Raw genomic sequence first — 18283 nt, 5'->3', positions numbered from 1 at the left:
TAGCCTATGCATGGGTCAAGAGACATGATCTCACACATGCAGGAAAAACTGCTCTAAATGAACTCCTTCAGGAACACTATTACATTCCTCGACTCTCCACAATTTGTGCCTTTGTCTGCCAAAGATGCAGTGCCTGCACCAGACTAGAGCCCAGCCAAAAGCCTCAGCCAGCACCTGAATTCAGCACGTTGGAAACTCTCCTTTTAAAGACATACAAATAGACTTCACAGAAGTGAAGACATGCAAAGGCTACCAATATCTATTAGGCTTAATCTGTGCCTACTCAGGGTGGGTTGAAGCTTTCTCTACTAGGACAGAAAGGGCCCAAGAAGTGTGCAGGGTCCTCCTAAGAGAAATCATTCCAAGATATGGACTCCCTCTAACCATTGGCAGTGATAATGGTCCAGCCTTTATAGCAGAAATAGTCCAGAAATTGGCTAAGTTGCTAAAGATAAAATGGAACTTGCATGCCACCTACCGTCCACAAGGTTCAGGGAAAGTAGAAAGGATGAACAGAAGCATAAAGTTAGCTCTCACCAAGTATTGCTTAGAGATCCAGCCCCTTGGGTAGATCTCTTACCCTTCACCTTGATGAAAATCAGGAACATGCCTAGCAAAGGAAAATTCTCCCCATATGAGATCCTGTTCGGAAGGCCACCACCATTGATTAAAAGCCTTAAAGGCAATACACAAGAAGTAGGGAGCCTAATGCTTAATCAACAGCTCAAAGCCTTAGGACAGGTTTTTCCATCAGCTTCACAAATATTATGAGGAAAGGGATAACATCCCCAGACACTCCTGCTCATTCATTTGAGCCAGGGGGCCAAATTTATATGAAAGACTGGAAAAGAGACTCCCTCACCCCAGTTTGGAAAGGGCCTTATGTTATTGTTATGACCACTCCCACAACAGTAAAAGTTGCAGAAATCGAGCCTTGGATCCATCATTCAAGAATCAAGGAATTTCATCCAGGAGACTCCTGCCTGTGACGGCCGGATCCAGCAAACCCACTAAAGGCGACCCTGCTGGGACTGCGCTCTCAAAGCCCTGCTCCTGTCACTCCAGAAGCTGACAGGTCAATGCACAGCTGAAGAAATTAAAGCAGACAATGCTCTCAAAAGCCCTGCTAACAGGCTGATGTATGGCTAAAAGACTCATGAACAGTTGTACTGCCTTATTGTCTGGGACTTTCCTACACACTATTGTTGTGTGTTTAGTTCTAACTGAGTTCCTCTTTGACATTGCTTTGGGTGCCAGTGCCCCAAAAGACTGGAGCACTTGCCAAAAATGCTGGCTTGCTAATCACATAATGGTATATCATCTCACTTTTCTGGGTTCTTACATGTTTAAGATAAATGTGGGACATTGGGACTTTAAACTAAATACATACAAGCCTAAAAATTCAAAGTTTGAAGCCCAAACCAAACTAATTAAGATAATTAAATAAAAACCCAAAGGGCATCCCCTGCCCATTACATTTGATGGATGCCCACACCATAAAGTTCCAAGGACAAAAAAGGCAAATGGTAGAGAACAGTCCCCAAATTGCCATACTTGTAAAGAAACAACGTGTAACCCACTTAAAGTAGTTTTACTTGATCCATGGGATCCCAGATGGCTGAAAGGACAAACTGTGAGGGTCCAACTATACTATTTGGTGCCTGACCCAAGTATTAAGATAAGTAGCAATGACCAGGACTCATTGGGATATGCTAGTCAATAAGGTCTAGGGCCGAGGATTTAGCTCAGTGGTTCCGCCGCCTACCCTGAAAGTACAAGGACCTGAGTTTGATCCCTGGTACCAAGAAAAAGAAAAAAAGGTATGGACCACAGTTTGGCCAACAGTCTGGGAAAGCCCAATAATCAAAGAGATAAAAAAAAGATTAGGTCCAGGCCGGCCAATTACACAGGGATAGATATGGTGCAGACTATAAACAGCACCCACAGATTGCTTCTGGCCACTGACGAGATCTGGCATCTGACTGCTGGATCTGTGCACCCCTCCATCAGCTCACCTATCATGCTTTGGGGCTGACCCTACAGGGAATCCTAAACCATATGGATGAACCAGCAGTTCGACTACTTAGTGAACCCCCTGAAGTGATAGGAAATAACTCATGTGTGTTTAAGGTTTCTGCCTTATGGAACCTCCCAAAAATTGTGTCAATATCCAAGGGACTCACTCCAACCTCAGGGCTCCAGCAGGAGCCTTCTTTGTGTGTAAGGATGGCTTATATCGAGTCTTCTCCCCCAAAGTACAGGATAATTGTGCTATAAATATACTTATCCCAGACCTAAATGTATACTCCCCCAGTGCCATGAGACACATTCCTGTCCAAATAGGGTCCCTCACAGGAGGACTAAATAGAAGAAAAAGGGATCCTATTGTTCGCCCTCTCCTAGCAGGACTGGCTATAGCAGGGAGCCTGATACTCGGTGGCACAGCATTCAGGCTGGGACAGCATCAATACCTTTCATGGGCTGGGGATTTAGCTCAGTGGTTTCCACTGCCTGTTGCGCAAGCGCAAAGACCTGCGTTCAATCCCCGGTACAAAAAAAAAAAACAATACCTTTCATTAGGCCAAGACATTCAAAAAGGGTTAAATGAAGTACAAGACTCAATCCTCACTCTACAAGGACAGATCGACTTGCTGGCAGACGTAGTGCTGCAGAATAGAAGAGGCCTCAATTTGCTGACTGCTAAGTATGGAGGAACTTGTGTTTACCTAGGGGAAGAATGCTGTTATTATGCAAATCAGTCAGGAGTAGTCAAAAAATCCATGGGCCAACTAAAAAAAAGTTTAAATCAGATAAAAACTTAAGTATGGTTCCCAGGATATCAACCCCTGGTGGAGTTGGCAGTTCACTAGATGAAAAGTGTGGTTAGAGGCCCTGATGGGACCCAGAATGGTGATAATACTCCTGGTGACTGTAGGACCATGTTTAGTTAATTAGATCTCCAAATTTATAACAGATAGAGTCCGTTCCATACAATCATATCAAATGCTGTTGCAAACAGAAGCCCCTTATGTTTGTCCTGTTTAAATCAATAAAGACTCTGTTTGATGTAACAACAGGGGAGAATGAGGCAGAAAGAGCTACCAAACATAACTTGGAATGGATAATTACTGTAAAATATTTGTTCATGAACTCTGTGCTGAAACCTGTTTGAAACTTGTTTGAAACTTGTCCCTATTTAGAAACACCGGGTGGGCCTTCCCCTTCTTGTGGGGCAGCCTGTTCCTGGAAGGATTAAAAACCAACCTTGAAATTTGTTTTATCTTGAAAACCATGCTTTACCACACCCTTGTGACATTCTGTATAACCACAATTTAAGCTACCTTGCAGGCTATGATAAGGTATAAAAAGGAGAAACTGTCTTAGCTTGAGGTCAGCCTAAAAGGACTCATTTCCTGAGGCTGTCTGTAGCCTGGCAATAAATTTCTTTTTATTTTACCCAACTCTCCTGTCTCTAAAAGATCATTTTGACTCCCTTTGCTGCAACAAAACCACATGTTCATAAATGTTTAATGGATAAACGTCCCTGTTACTCAGTGTCAAGGTTTGGCTAGGAATTGAAGAAATGTCACATGGATAATGATCTGCTTAAGGTTTCATGGTTTCTCCCAGAAGACAAAATTTATGGAGGCAGATTATACCTTTTACAGTTTTTAAAATAAAAGTAATATCACTAGTCTGTGTTTGTTTTTATGTATTTAGGGAAGTCAGGTTCATTTCTGGAGCTAGAGCCACTACTTCCAATACTGCGATCAGCTTAAATGTTAAATGGCAATACAGTCAAGGAGGAAGCTGGATTTGCAAAACAGAGCAGAGCTGATCCTAGAGTTAATGTCCAGTGGTGTGGTTCACATACCACATTATTAATTCTTTCACAATATTACTGTTACACATTTTTGCCTTTACCTTTATTGACACAGATTATCACTCTGTTGGAGATTTAAAAATTTCTGATTATAAAATTAAAATCAGATTTTCTTTAGGTTTTTTTTCTACAACACGAAAAATTATTAGTCAGCTTTTCATTGATATTGAGATGGTAGTAAGTTAAAATGTTTACCAGTGATTTTTATCACTGAAATTTCATGAACTGTGTGCATTAGTTAATACATTGAAATTCTTAAAGGCCTAATTATTTCTTTAGCTCCACATTTTCTTGGTGGTCCCTGAGAAAATAAGCTTTTTTAAAACAAGCTAAAGATTTACTAAGAGACTGAGTAAAAACAAAAATTCTCTACTTTCAGTTAATGATTAACTTGTTAAACTATTCATTAAGCAAAAGTAGGTTATAGAAAAAATTGTTAGAAATGAGAAAATATGATGTATATGACAAAATGATAATATACAGAGTTTTTACAAATGAGAAACAACAGTGACTCTACATTATAAAAATGGCAAAGACTATGGATAGTTCATATATAGCCGATAAAAATGTTAGTCACAGTATTCAAATGCAAACTGAAATCATTATACTATGTTTTTCCCATAAAATTTTTTTTCTAATAATGCTTCCAAATGTGAAACGATATCTTCACCCTCTATTGTTAAGTGTGTAAATTCCATATAAGCTTTCTAGAATGCAGTGGAATTATCTCCCCAAAACTGAAAAGTCTGTCTTTTAGAAATGTATCCTAAGGAACCGGTAAAGGATATGTACATTCTGGTACAAGCATCCTCGCTGTGCAGCAGCCCTTTATTGGATTAAATAATTAATGAACTGATAAGAGAGAAACTGAGATGTATTCTGTGAGTAAGCTGTGTTAAAGATGAGTTCTTTGTTCCTAACCTAGGGCACAAGTTTGGGTTTTTCCTTCTTACTTCACTGATAGAACAGTTCTCCTGTAGTTCTCACTTTACCATCAAATGGTTCGAGTAAAAACCATTCTTAGTTTGCATCTTCTGGGTTCCGTGCATTTACCTGGTGAGCAGCACATGTATCTGAGAATGATTTTAAGTGTGATGTCAGTCGTCAGTTGCAAAGACAAGAAAACACATTTGAGGCTTTGGGATGGCAGAGAGCTGAGAACAGCTTCTCCGTCCACCACTCCTGGAAGTGTTAATTACGCAGCAGTCATTAAATGGACTGTTGTGTAGCTGGTAAAAAGAATGGGCTGATTTATACCTACAGAGCTGGAAGGGTCACCAGTGTTGTGACAAAGTGAGTCCAAAATACATTATCCAGAGTGATGCCATTTATATAGTGAATAGTGAAAAGGAATAATTCCAGCCCGGCTTGGTGGTGCACGCCTGCAGGAGATCACCATGAATTTGAGGCCAGCCTGGGCTACACAGCAAGACGTGTCCCCCCAAAAAAGGAGTAATTCCAACTAAATGGCTATGTGTGTGTAAGCACATACATGTATGCATCACCTAACAACACCCAGAGAAGCACAGAGGAAAGATTTAGAGGGGCACTGTCCCAGAAGCCTTCCTGCGAAGGGAGTGGCTACCTCTGTGCCCTGCACTACTTCAAGCACTGACGCTGTGGCCCCGAGCACTGGACAGGCAGCAGGGTGACCAGGGAGCCGAATTCATACTCGTTATTCTAATATTCATTAGCCACATGAGGCTAGAAGCTGCTGTATTGATGCAGCTTTACAAGAAGAGCTGCCTACCCATGGACGGTGGGTGTGTCTAGTCAAGGAGTGAGATTGCATGCCTGTTACCATGGCTTCTGCTGCAGCATACATGCATATATATATTCATAGTTCAAGTGTAATTTTATAGTAAGCATGTACTTAATACTTGTGTAATTTTCAAAACTAATTTTTAAAATTTTTGAAAAAAGGGCTGGGGATTTAGCTCAGTGGTTTCGCTCCCTGCTGCACAAACACAAAGACCTGAGTTTGATCCCCGGTACCAAAAAAAAAAATTTTGGAAAAAGAAGAGACCATATTGTAGCAGTGAAAGTACTTGGATTTGTGTCGGCTCAGACACAAACCCATGGTTCACCCCAGACCTCCTCGGCCCTGAGCGTCTCACTTTTGACAGGAGAGGCCCCAGTGGCCCGGGCGGTGGGTGGGACTGTCAGCCCAGGTCAAACCTCGCCTGACACCAGCCGAAGGGTTGGCAGCTTTCCTGCTGGTGACCTGACAGTTCCAGTTAGGAACCTTTAGCCACCATCAGATGGGATTGTGAGGCACTAACTTATAAACACTTAGGTACATAACACTCTGGAAAACACTGAGTTACTAGCTCCTGCATGGACGGTAAGACGGTGATCCTTGCAGCCAAAAAGAACAGTCAGTTGGCTTCTGTGACTGCTGAGGCTGGACAGCTGGCCCTTCGAAAGCACCTGTCACGGCGCCATCTGTATGTCATGCGTCACTGCATTTCCCTGTTTGCTGTCTGCAGGGACCCCTCTCCTGGGGAGTGCTTCCAGTCTCCTGCAACCCCAGCTCCTGGGCGGCAGTGAAAACATCCTGCTGCCCTCGGGCAGGATGGGTTTGGTCCCAGGCACCGAGGGACCCGATGTCAGAGACGCTCATGATGGCAGAAAGCCTCTTGGGGCTTGGAGAAGGAAGACAGTGTCCCATTTTACACGTGATTTTCCAGTAGCATGAATTGTAATCAGAACTGGAATGTTTTGAAAGATTTTGATTGTATAAATGTTGCATGCAGAACTATTTTCAAGGTAAAGCAGAGATCATCTGTATTAATTGTTTGGGGGAATTATATTCTCTAGGATTTCGAGCAATCAGATTTACTTTGCACACCCGAGACCTGCTAAGCACAGTATTGTATATTCTCAACTCCTGCAGTTTATCTGTGGAACATGTCCAAAGCTTGAACACTAACGTGCATTCCCAGCCTCTCAGAGAAGCTAAACGGACCCCTGATAGGCCCATCAAATGGGACAAGTCCTACTACTCCTTCACCGGATTCAAGGACCCCGACGGAGACCTTGAGCAAGCCTGGAGAAAAGAAACAACCCTAACGTATGTACAGGTTTGGTTTAACCTACTTCCGTGTGTAGTTCCTGTTTAACACCGAAGCCTAATCTTCCAGGACAAGTAACCCTATCGATATACTTAATCCAGTCGCCAATGTGAAAGATATTTCATGTTTCTTAAAGTTTCCCAAGTGCTCCAAGTGTGTTTGTCTTTTGATTCATGCAAGAGATCACATACAGAAGATTGTTTTAAGTTTTTTACATTCTGTTCGCGTTGCCCCTAGTACATGAAAAAAGGTTATACCTAAAACTCTAAAATCTCTTAAGCTTCTTCATGTGGTGTGCATTTTCAGTTTCTTTGCAGAGTTAGGTGATAATGTACGTTAGTGTAGTAGTCCACACATAGAGACATTAAAAATGTCATCTCAGCCAGGAATGGTTCAGCGGTTCTGCCACCTGCCTTGAAAGCGCAAGGTCCCGAGTTCGATCCCCGGTACCAAAAAAAATGTCATCTCAAATAGATTATGGAAAAGAATAATTTTTTATTTATAGACTAGATCCAAAGTCTTGCTCTTTTACAGCCTGTCTCGAAAAAAGGGCAAGGGTGAAGAGCATCCTGTTTGATAGAAGCTGATGAATTTCAATTTTGGTTTAGAAAACAGGAGGGCCAGTTGGACAGCTGACAGTAAATTGCAGCCAGGGGCTAGAGGAGCGGACGTGGTTTGCCTTGAGTGTGGGCAGAGAGGGAGGTTCCCATCCTTGCAAGCACTGGGGCACAGCCTACTGCCACCCAGTGGGTGTGGCGGCACAAGCCTGTCATCCTAGCATGCAGGAGTCTGAGGCCCGAGGATCTCAAGTTCAAGCCCAGCCTGGTAACCTTGGTGACTTGTCAAGACCCCATCTCAAATAGAAAACAAAAAGGGAAGGGCTGGGGATGTAACTCGGTGTGAAGCCCATGGGCTCAGCACCCAGTGCCACAGGCAGAAACACTTCTGCTTGCACTGCAAGAGGACAGAGGGTTTGGGAGTGTTCGCACTGATGAGTATAGAAAGATGGGATTGGCTGGGCAAGCCACAGCGCAGGCTGACACTTGGTGCATCTCTATTAAGCTCGGGCTTAAAGTGCTAAAGTCCTTCAGAGGCGCCATTGCTCTGCTGCTGAGTATTTTGTGGAGTGCAGTTTTGATCTGCTGCTGAGTATGCAGCTGTTGTGAAAAGATGAAGAGATCATCGCAAGGCCAGCTGCAGGCGAGGGGCACAGGTGAGACTGGGCAGAGCCAGTTCCACAGGTGAGCGGCCTCCATGGGGTCCCGTGTGGGAGCCGAGTCTATAATTCCTATTTCACAGTGTTCACCCATTGAAATCGCTCCATTCTTAATAAATAGTCAGTTATGCAGGTACGGAGTTCTTAAGAGTGGGGAACATGTTTAATCGTCTCTCGTGCACTAATCTACTTCATTATCCACAGAGCCCATGACATATGGAACAAGTAGGGTTGTGTGGCTCATTAAAGAGAACTCAGTCAGGGGCCAGGGATTTAGCTCAGTGGTTCCGCCACCTGCCTCGAAAGCCCAAGGACCCGAGTTCGGTCCCCGGCACCAAAAAAAATTGAGAAAACCCAGTCCAGTGTGGAAATGTGAAGTAGCTGTAGAAGTAATTTAGCAGTGACTGTAAAGCGTCACTTTTTCTTGCCTTGCCCCTGTTCATTTCATTGGTGTTTACTGAAACATACCTGCTGACTTAGTAAGAAGTGCACTGTCCTAAGGAACATGTTTGGGTTTAGATGAGCTATTGTGTTGCTGTGAATTCTTGGTTTTCTCCGAGGTATGCTTTTTAAATTCAAACTCCTGTTTTCACATTAGCAGGAAAAGCTCAAAAAATGTCATTTTGAATCTTCTACCCTTAAAGAGGATAGCAACTTAAACCAGTGTTTTAGAAATTGAGATTAGGGAAATTTAAGTCTAATTTACTGATTGTTTTTTTGTTTTGTTTTGTTTTTTGGTACCAGGGATCAAACTCGGGTCCTTGCACTTGTGAGGCAGGCAGCACAACCACTGAGCTAAATCCCTGGCCCTGATTGTTGTTTTTTATTTAATTTTTTGTTTGTTTGTTTGTTTTGTTTTGTTTTGTTTTTGGTACCGGGGATCAAATTCGGGTCCTTGCAAAAGGAATACAAATGATGGGGGGTTGTTTTTTGGTACCAGGCATTGAACTCGGGAACTTGCACTTTTGAGGCAGGGGGCGGAACCACTGAGCTAAATATCTGGCCCTGATTGTTGTTTTTTTAATCCAGTTTCCAATAGCTTTATCCTGAAAGACACTGGGGGAAACCTGTTCATTATTCGCTAAATAGTCTTTCCTTTCCTTCATAAGGTGAAGTTAATAATGACATAGCATTGTAACAGTTGTGTTTAGTTTTCAATGCTTATATTAAGGGCCCTTAGATTATATCTTGAGCATCAGTATCTTACTCAGAGCAGAGGGTCCTGGTAAGGTAGGATGAAACAAGACAAAACTGACACATACACAAAGAAAGGACTCCTTTGCTCTTTGGAGCCTGAGAGTGAATTGCAGTGTAGACCAAATGGCTTTTCCAGCAGGCCCTCGGGTGTAGGTACTAGGGTTGCAGCCTCTGAATTAATTCAAGCATTTCCTGTCACTTTCCCTGTTAGTCAGCTCCGTGTCACTGAGGTAGACAACTTGGAAGGAGGAAAGGGTTGTTTTGGCTCCTGGTCCCAGAGGTTTCTGTCCTGTTGTGGTTTGGCCCAGCTGCGCCAGCCCTGTGGCAGCACAGTGCATCCTGGCAGGAGGGCACAGTGGAGGGGAGGCCTCATGGTTCCTGTTGTCTCTGAAACAGGAGACAAACATCAAGGAGCAGTGGCCCCAGGGTCTCCTACCAGGGTGCACCTCAGTGACCACTCCCTCCTGAAGCTTTCACCTCACCAGGGTTCCACCTCCTAAAGGTTCCTCAGGCTTGGGACCAAGCCTTCCACACATGGGCCCCTCTGGGACTTCCAAGATCCAAACTGCAGCACCAAGTTGTTCTCACAATAAAGTTACTGTCTTCTCTGAAGGAGACCCTTAGGCTGCATAATACCCTTTCCCCATCAGATAGTTCCCCTCACTCTCAGGTTCATTGGTAGTGTCCCCCGATTCCATCATCCCTGTACGCTGGCTTCCAAGTCCTCAAGATGTCCAGGCCCATTTGACTGTCTCTGCCCTCAGTCAGCTTCAGCCATTTTCCCAGGAAGCTGAAGTTCTTTCTAGTAAGGAATGGATTCCGGAAGCCAGCAGCTGGCTGCTACTCATGCTCAGTCACTGCTGCCCCTTCAGCAGTCAGAGCTAGGAAATACATAGCTGCATTGTTGTGAGTTAAACACCGTGTTTAGAACCTTCATTTGTAGCTCACAAAATAGTTAAAATTTGCTCACAAAAATTGTTAAGCTCCACCTGTTGGATTTTCCATACTAATTGCAAGAATTCCAGAAGCAAGTGCTGCAGCTGTGTCTCAGAGGTAGAGCACTTCCCTAGCCTGTGTGAGTCCCTGCAATAAGCATCAGTACCGCCAGAAGAATCCAAAACCAGGTCATGCATGTGTAGTCATGCACTTACGTTTCAGTCGGCTATTTTTTTTTTCATGAGGCTGGGGATCAAACTCAGAGTCTTGTGCATGCTGGGCAAGCACTCTACCACTGAGCTGCGTCCCTAGCTCAGCCATCTGTACTTTAAGACATTTTCTCCTCAAACCAAACCTAGTATGTCATTTGATAATTTACTCATCACTTTCTCATATGATTTAAAGTAAATTGAGCTGTGTTTTGTTTTTTGGGTTTTTTTGTACCGGAGATTGAACTCGGGACCTTGCACTTTCGAGGCAGGAGGCAGTGGAACCACTGAGCTAAACCCCTGGCCCGAGCAGTTAATAATGAGGAAAGATTGGAAAATTATAATGCAATATCTAATATTAGTGATGAAGGTAGATGAAGATATTTACCACATACCATGCAGAGGGTCAGAATATTTGTCAGTATCCTTACAGGGTTGTAGGAAGGATTGTGAATCGCTCTGCCCAGTCCTAAATCAAACCCTGAACACCTTGCCAAGAGGGTGAGTGCCTGGTTCTTGTCCTGCTGCTCGGGTCTGGGCCTGCCCTCCCCGGTGGTCCTGTGCCCAGTGCCACGAGCACTGTGGGATGGGGTACTGGTTCCTCCCAGAACCCCCCCATGCTCACCTGTCCGGCTCCAGGTCGTGGGTCACCTCGGGTTCCATCGCTTCCCACAGTGCTCTTTGCTTGTCCTAACCACGTGACCCTGCAGTCCTTGTTGGCTGCATCTTCCTTCAGGGTGGGGACTTCATCTTCCTTGTGTCCTCAGCATGGCACAGTATTCACCATACAATACGTGTGTTTCGTAAGTGCACAATGTCTTGGTTGTTCCCAGGATTATTTATTCTCAACTTGGCACTATTCTGAATGTTCTCCATCACGACATCTAACACTGTTGAACCGGCTATTAGAGTACTGCTCTTCTTCAGTTTGAAGACTTTGCTAAACGTTTGTAAGAGGGCCACGTCAGCTCTCCTGCAGCTTGGTTGTGATGTGAGCAGCTTGTGCTGTGTGTCTGCCTCCTCTTGCACAGCTGTGCCTGATCCCCCCCCCCAGGTGTGCCAGCTGCTGCCTGAGCCACCGAGTAGCTGCTACCTCCACGCGGCAGGGCGGCCATAAGGCTGGCTGTCCCCTCCTGCCCTTCACACTTTCTATATTATGTGTTCTTAAGACCACTGAGGAAATGGTCTGAGAAATAAGGATTAGAGAACATGTTTCTACTAAGCTGATTTGACTGCATAGTTGAGGTAGTTTGAACAATTTATTGACTTAGAGACCCTGTCTCAAGATGAAAAATTAAAAAAGGGGCAATGTAGCTCAGTGCAAAGGCCCTGGGTTCAATCCCTAGTACCACCAAAAAACGAGAGAGATGTAAATTGGGCATTGGGGGCCCTGGAGGGGCAGGAGGTGTTAGGAGTGGAGGGAGCGTGTGGGAGGACCTCGTGTCCTGGAGACTGGCCCAGGGGAGGCAGCCCTGAGCCCAGCACTAAGGTCAAGGTTAGGGTAAAGAGGGCGGGGCTCCGCCAGCCTGGAACCCCTGGATCTGTCCACACCTTAGGAGCTCTAGCACAGCATTGCTCACTCACACAGGATTTCTGCTCTGCCCTTGCCAGCATGTAACTGGCATAAGCAAAGATTATGTCAATGTTGTGATAAACATAAGGGAAAGGTTTAAAAAATCTGTACTCTTTTTTTTCTTTTTTTCTTTTTCCTTTTTTTTTGAGGCAGGGTCTCCCTATGTAGTTCAGGCTGGCCTTAAACTCACCGTGTACCCCAGGCTGGCCTCGAATTTGCAGCGATCCTTCTGCCTCGGCCTCTCAAGTGCAGGGATTACAAGCATGGGCTGCCATGCCTGACAGAACCTTTACTTTCAGAACTTTATTATTGCTAGAAAGCCAGTGATAGACTAGATGCGACTAAGTTTAATTTTGTCTAATGTATGGAGAGAGTTGTAACCAGAATGTGACATGCCCAGCGCGACAGCCCTCCCTCGGCCTCCTCACAGGCAGGTGGCTGAGAACAGCTTCGCGCTGGAGCTGCCCTAGGTAACACGTGTGTCTCAGCGCTGCAGTGCTTGCATCAGGTCAGGACTGAATCGTGTGTGTCTGTTTTTTTCTTTCTAGATCGTGGTTACATAACAACGGGAAAATGGCTGTTAAAAAACTGAAGAATAGTTTGCCACTTAGAAAAGAACTAGATCGTTTAAAAGAGGAACTGTCTAACCTGTTGCAACTCTCAGATATCAGGTAATAAAGAAGGGAGCCTTCGCCTTCGTTAGAGAGTGAAACACAGGCGTGACCTGCTGGTGCACCTGACCAGCAGCTGTGTATTTCCATCTTTAAGTTTTGGTGATTATTCTTCAGTTGGCCTTTTTATGATTGTAATCAAATGTCCATCTGTCCCAAGGAACACTGTTATTAATTTGTGTAGAATACTGAACTAGGGTTTAACCACTGGCCTTTTTGGCATAATTGCTACACTTCTTTAAATATAATAAGTTTGTGAGGAAAATATGCTTTTTCATGTATTATACATCATATATAAAAAGTAATCATACCCTGATCGGGTAAGGCTGGAGCTTGAGTTCAGAGAGGGCACCAGAGAGCGGGGCGTGTTGTACTCTTGTTCCATGTCAAGTAACAGGGCTTCATGGCGGCAGAAGCTCGGAAACGACCACTGTGCAGGAGCAGGAACCGTGTTCTGGAAGAATCCCTTCCTTCCTGCTCCTGGGCCCTACTCGGGGAGGAAGGGCAGGTTGTGATTCGGGAGAGGCCCCCGCTCCTGCAGGGACGGCCCAGCCTCCTCCTGGCTTTTCTCACACTGAACCCAGCGACTCTTTGGGCTCCAGAGCAGCACTGTTGTCCTTCTCATAAGAAAACCCAGACTTCAGGGAAAGCCTTTAGGCTCGCAGCGTGGGGAATGTTTAGATTTGAGCTTACAGTTGTTCTGCCCTCACATCAACAGCTTTCAGGCCAAGCTTTGGTTACAGGACTTCCCCCTCCCCGGGCATGGCTCTTGTCAGTCAGCTTTCCAACACTAACAAACACCAGAGGCTTAGAAGAGGTTTGCTCTGCACGGCTTCAGAGCTTCTGTGGCAGAGCAAACCCCTTCATGAGGGGAGGCAGTAGGGGCGAGGGGAGCCCCGGTGTCCCCCTCAGGCACACAGTGTCCAGGAGGGACACACCCCAGTGAGCAGGTATCCCCTCCTAACAACCCCACACCCCATCCCAGCAACCTCAGGCTGGGGAAGAAGCGTTTGTCATAGAGCACTGAGGACCTGGACTACTACAGTCTGGTAATGTGAACTTTCTGACTAAAAACACAACAGTAGAGACATTTTTATAAGTGTATGAAGTAAGCAAGTTCATATGCATGAAAGTAACTTTTTCTAGTGTAAATTTTAAAAGATCTATCAGCACGGGGCTGGGGATTTAGCTCAGTGATTCCGGCGCCTGCCTCGAAAGCACAAGGTCCCGAGTTTGATCCCTGGTACCAAAAAAAAAAGATCTATCAACAGACTGGATTGAGAAAATAAAAACTAAGCATTATTTTACTCAATTGTGGAGAAATTTCTCAGATTTAATGTGGGCTACGAATATTCATAGCTGTAACCCACATAAATAAAAGCTCTTTGGGGTCTCAGTTTTTAAGAATGGCAGAGGGACTGTGAGCCCCAAATATTTTAGGGCTACGGACATAAGAGGGCTTCCCTACTCACTGGAAAATGAGCCAAGACCCAGCAAATGGGAACATTTTTTAAAATTGTTGATGGCCTATATGAAAGATCATTTATTAAACAGCATTTAGCACATTTGTTACTTTAAAACTTTTAAATTTCAAATAATTGAAAATAAATGTTAATCTTTGGGGTTTTTGATTGTTTGTTTTCCTAGGGTGTTCTTTTGTTTTTTGAGAGAAGATCTTGCTAATACTATGTAGTTCAAGCTGGCCTTAAACTCACTATGGAACCCAGGCTGGCCTCAAACTTTCGGAAATCCCCCTGCCTCATCCTCCCAAGTGCTGGGATCATAGATGTGCACCACCACCCCCAGCTTGAAATTGTATTACTTCTCTTTTACTATTTAAAGGAAAATTCTTAAAGATAGTTTTATTTTATCAAAAAATGACATCCCTGAGCATTAGTGTTGGGCTAAGGGAGGAACTTAAGTTTTGTTTTTGTTTTTGTTTTTCTTTTCTCTTTTTTCTTTTTTTTTGGCACTGGGGATCGAACTCAGGTCCTTGCAGGGAAACCGCTGAGCTAAATCCCCGGCCCTGTTTTTGTTTTTCTTGACAGTCCACCTGGAACTCCTCATCCCTTGCCTGTGTTACCTCGTGTCCACTCTGCATGTGCCAGACTCCAAACCTGGGAAGGCTCAGCACAGCTTCTTCCAGGCTGCAGAGCTGGCAAGGTGCAGGGCGGGCTTCCTGGCACCGCTGACAGCCACCCTGTGTCGTTCCGTCCCCACCCCCACCCCCGCCGTGACATCGCCTCGGTGTCCACTTATTAGACTGTGTGGTGCATCAGTCATTTCCTCTAGAATAAGAATTAGAATATGTAAAGAATAATTCTCATTGGACCGGGGATTTAGCTCAGTGGTTTCACCGCCTGCCTCAAAAGCTTAGGGTCCTGAGTTGGATCCTGGGTACCAAAAAAAAAATTCTCACGTAAGTAAGATTATATTAAAATTAGATAAACCAATTGAGATTCCTAATTAGAACTTAGGTGTAAAACAAAATTATCATCATGGTTGTACCACATAGAAGAGAAAAGGATTTTCTGCACACTTCATGCTCTTGTGTCTTTCGTTTTGTTGGTGGTTTTGGTTTTAGCAGCGCGGGGTGTAGAGCCAGGCTCCTCCTGGCGCTGTCTTGTTCCCAGGTAGAAACGACATGATTCGCTCGCATAACAGTGCAGAGCTTTGGCACCCGAACATACGGGGTTCGCCGGGCGCACAGCGCCTCCCTCCCCGGCTGGTGCAACGCTGCAACGCGCGGCCGGCCATGTGGGCGCCGCTCACGCTGTGTGTCGCTCGCAGGTGGCAGAGGAGCTGGGGGGTCGCGCACCGCTGCAGCCAGCTGCACAGTTTAGGCCGCCTCGCGCAGCAGGACCTGGGGACCCTGCAGAAAGCCAAAGGTAGGGCCCGCCCCGCCCCCTGCCCTGGAAGGCGCGGGTCCCCTGCGGGGTCTCCTGCGGGCGGGCAGTGAGAGGCAGCGGGGCCGTGATACGGCCGTGCTTTGTCCGCAGGCTGCACGCTCATCTTCACGGACCGCTCGGGCGTGAGCGCCGTGGGCCACGTGATGCTGGGGACCATGGACGTCCACCACCACTGGACCAAGGTGAGCGCGGCGCCGCCGAGCCTGCTGCTGCTGCTGCTGCTGCGCTCCTCAGACCGGCGGGGCTCCAGCTGATGGCACCCCACCCCAAGGGGCTGAATGTTTGGCCTGTCACTTTTTTTTTTTTTTTTTTGGTTTGTTGAGACAGGGTCTTGCTGTGCAGTTCAGGCTGGGCTTGAACTCAAGGCAACCCTCCTGCCTCAGCCTCCCAAGTGCTGGGATTACAGGCATGTGCCACCATGCCTGGCCTGTCACTGTGTTTTCTAGATTTACACACGCTAATTGTAGAGTACATGGGCTTTTTCATCGGGCTTCTTTCACTCATTTATTTTGAGATTCACCCATGTTGCTAATGTTTATTTAGTTCACTCCTTTTCATTGCTGTGTGATGTGCCATGGTCTGAATAGACCATAGTCTGAATCCATTCACCGTTACTGGACATTGGGTCGTGCCAGTTTGGGGCTTTCCCAGACAAAGCTGCTGTGAACGTTTGTGCACAAATACATAGGCACATTTTCCTTCTCTTGAGTAAACACCTGGAGAATTGGCAGATCCTATGGTGGGATATTTTAAGTTTAAGAAAGTCCCCCAAAATAACCTTTTTGTTTTAATGTTCTGAGTCTTTTGTGAGACAGTCTGTGTGACCCTGGCAACCCTGCTAGTTCAGCCTTCTGAGTAGATGGGATGACGGGCACACGCCCCAGGCCTCGCATACACAGATGTCTACTTCTGCACTCCTGATAGTGTGTACTGTCTCGTCCCAGTGTAATTTGCAGCCCCAGAGACAACTGGGACACACCATCCCACACCCGCCTTTGCCACCCACATCTTCCCGTGCAGCACCTGTTCAAGCCACATATCCAACGAACACTTTGTGTCTAGAATACAAAGGACTTTGGGCACTCGTCAGTAAAATAGTGATAATGGCCAGTCCAACTGGAAAATGGTACAAGATTGAAAAAGATGTCACACAACTGGGCGTGGTGGTGCACACCTGTAATCCCAGCACTGGGAGGCAGAGGCAGGAGGACTGACATGGGTTCAAGGTCAGCCTGGGCTACATACCGAGACCCTGACTCAACAAACCCAGAAAAGGGCCAGGGATATAGCTCAGTGGTTCTGCCACTTCCCTCAAAAGCGCAAGGTCCAGAGTTCAATTCCCCGTGCCAAAAACAAAAAAAGACATGTCACAAAGAGGACAGACAGGTCAGGAGCACATGAAGGACACTGGTGTGGGCCCCGAGGGAGTAGCAGGTGACGGGCTGTGAGGGCAGAGACCGAGCCCGCCTGTGCGAGGCCGCAGCACACAGCACAGTGTGGCCGCCTGCTGACCAGATGGGAAGGCTCGGTGCGCGCTGCTGCCATGCGCCCCCAGCCACATGTGCTCGGCACTCTTGCAGAGTACAGGCAGGGAAAAGCTGCACTCCGCACAGACCTGCTCTGAGCCGGGGCGGGGGGGGGGGGGGCACCTGTCCCTGGGCTGTGAGTGGCCAGAGGGGAGGGCAGGGGAGGGGCGCTGTCCAGGCTGCCGGGCTCCGCCCTGTGCAGCCCCCTCCTGTCGCCCTTCCGGTTATAAAGCCGCAACCCGGAGAGCAGACCCCTGGTGAGGGGGTCGCCTGCAGCTGACGGGAGTCTGTGTTGCTGGTGGCGGCTCCAAACACTGATAAGATAGCGTAAAACTGAGGGCCTGAGTTATTGGAGGGGAACTGGGTGGAAGGTATGTGCATCCACAGTTACCTCAAGATTAAAAGTTTTGTAAACCACACACAGAAGTGCACACCTGTAATCAGCTACTTGGGAGGCTGAGGCAGGAGGGTTGCAAGTTCAAGGCCAGCCTGGGCAAAATAAAAATAAAAAGGGCTGGGGACATAGAATAGTAGTAGAGTGCTTGCCTAGCATCCACACGACGCTGGGTTTAATCTCCAGGACTCCAAAAGGAAAAGAAGTTCTTTAAATGTACTTAACATCTGTACATGAATAACCAACTGAGAAGAAAATCAAAAACGTAGGGAGTCTTTTTTTTTTTTTTTTTCAGAAACTGCAGTAACTAGATTACCAGTAATTTGCAGCATGCTTACGTTGTTACTGCTGTTAATACGGGAGAGTTTTCGATGCCTTCCTCTCCTCAGGTTGCATACGGCAGCTTTTGGTAGAAACTGGCTCCCTGTCAGCCCCATCTCCCTCACCGGCGTTCACCCCACTCAGCCACACCCAGCGCCTGGTTCTTCTTGAACCTGCTTTTTCTACCCCAAGAACAACCTGCATCCCGCCACCTTCCCTAAACCCTGTTCCCTGCTTGCGATCTGTCCGTCTACTTCCTGGGTCACTGGAGCCCTCCAAATCCATCGCCCACATGGCATTTGAGGCTGAACTTGGACTTGAGGGTTGTCTCAGTGCACCCCAAGCCCGAGGCCCGACAGGAGCGCAATCTGTGC

The 18283-nt window shown here is 46.2% G+C and overlaps 1 protein-coding gene across 1 annotated transcript in view; it reads left to right on the top strand.

The window, feature by feature from the left end:
* Tcaim (T cell activation inhibitor, mitochondrial) overlaps window positions 1-18283 on the top strand; it is a 43252-nt gene that overhangs the window by 18033 nt on the left and 6936 nt on the right. The window contains exons 5-8 of the mRNA XM_004835071.4: window positions 6704-6956; window positions 12637-12759; window positions 15550-15647; window positions 15759-15850. Coding sequence (XP_004835128.1) covers window positions 6704-6956; window positions 12637-12759; window positions 15550-15647; window positions 15759-15850 — 566 coding nt within the window. The remainder of the gene's footprint in view (window positions 1-6703; window positions 6957-12636; window positions 12760-15549; window positions 15648-15758; window positions 15851-18283) is intronic.

The sequence above is a fragment of the Heterocephalus glaber genome, unplaced genomic scaffold (genome assembly GCF_053883595.1).
Source record: "Heterocephalus glaber isolate CG9 unplaced genomic scaffold, H.glaber_assembly_v1.0 deba00001504, whole genome shotgun sequence".
NCBI lineage: Eukaryota > Metazoa > Chordata > Mammalia > Rodentia > Bathyergidae > Heterocephalus > Heterocephalus glaber.
The sequence above is the reverse complement of the archived record's forward strand: the minus strand, read 5'-3'. Positions and strand labels throughout refer to the sequence as shown.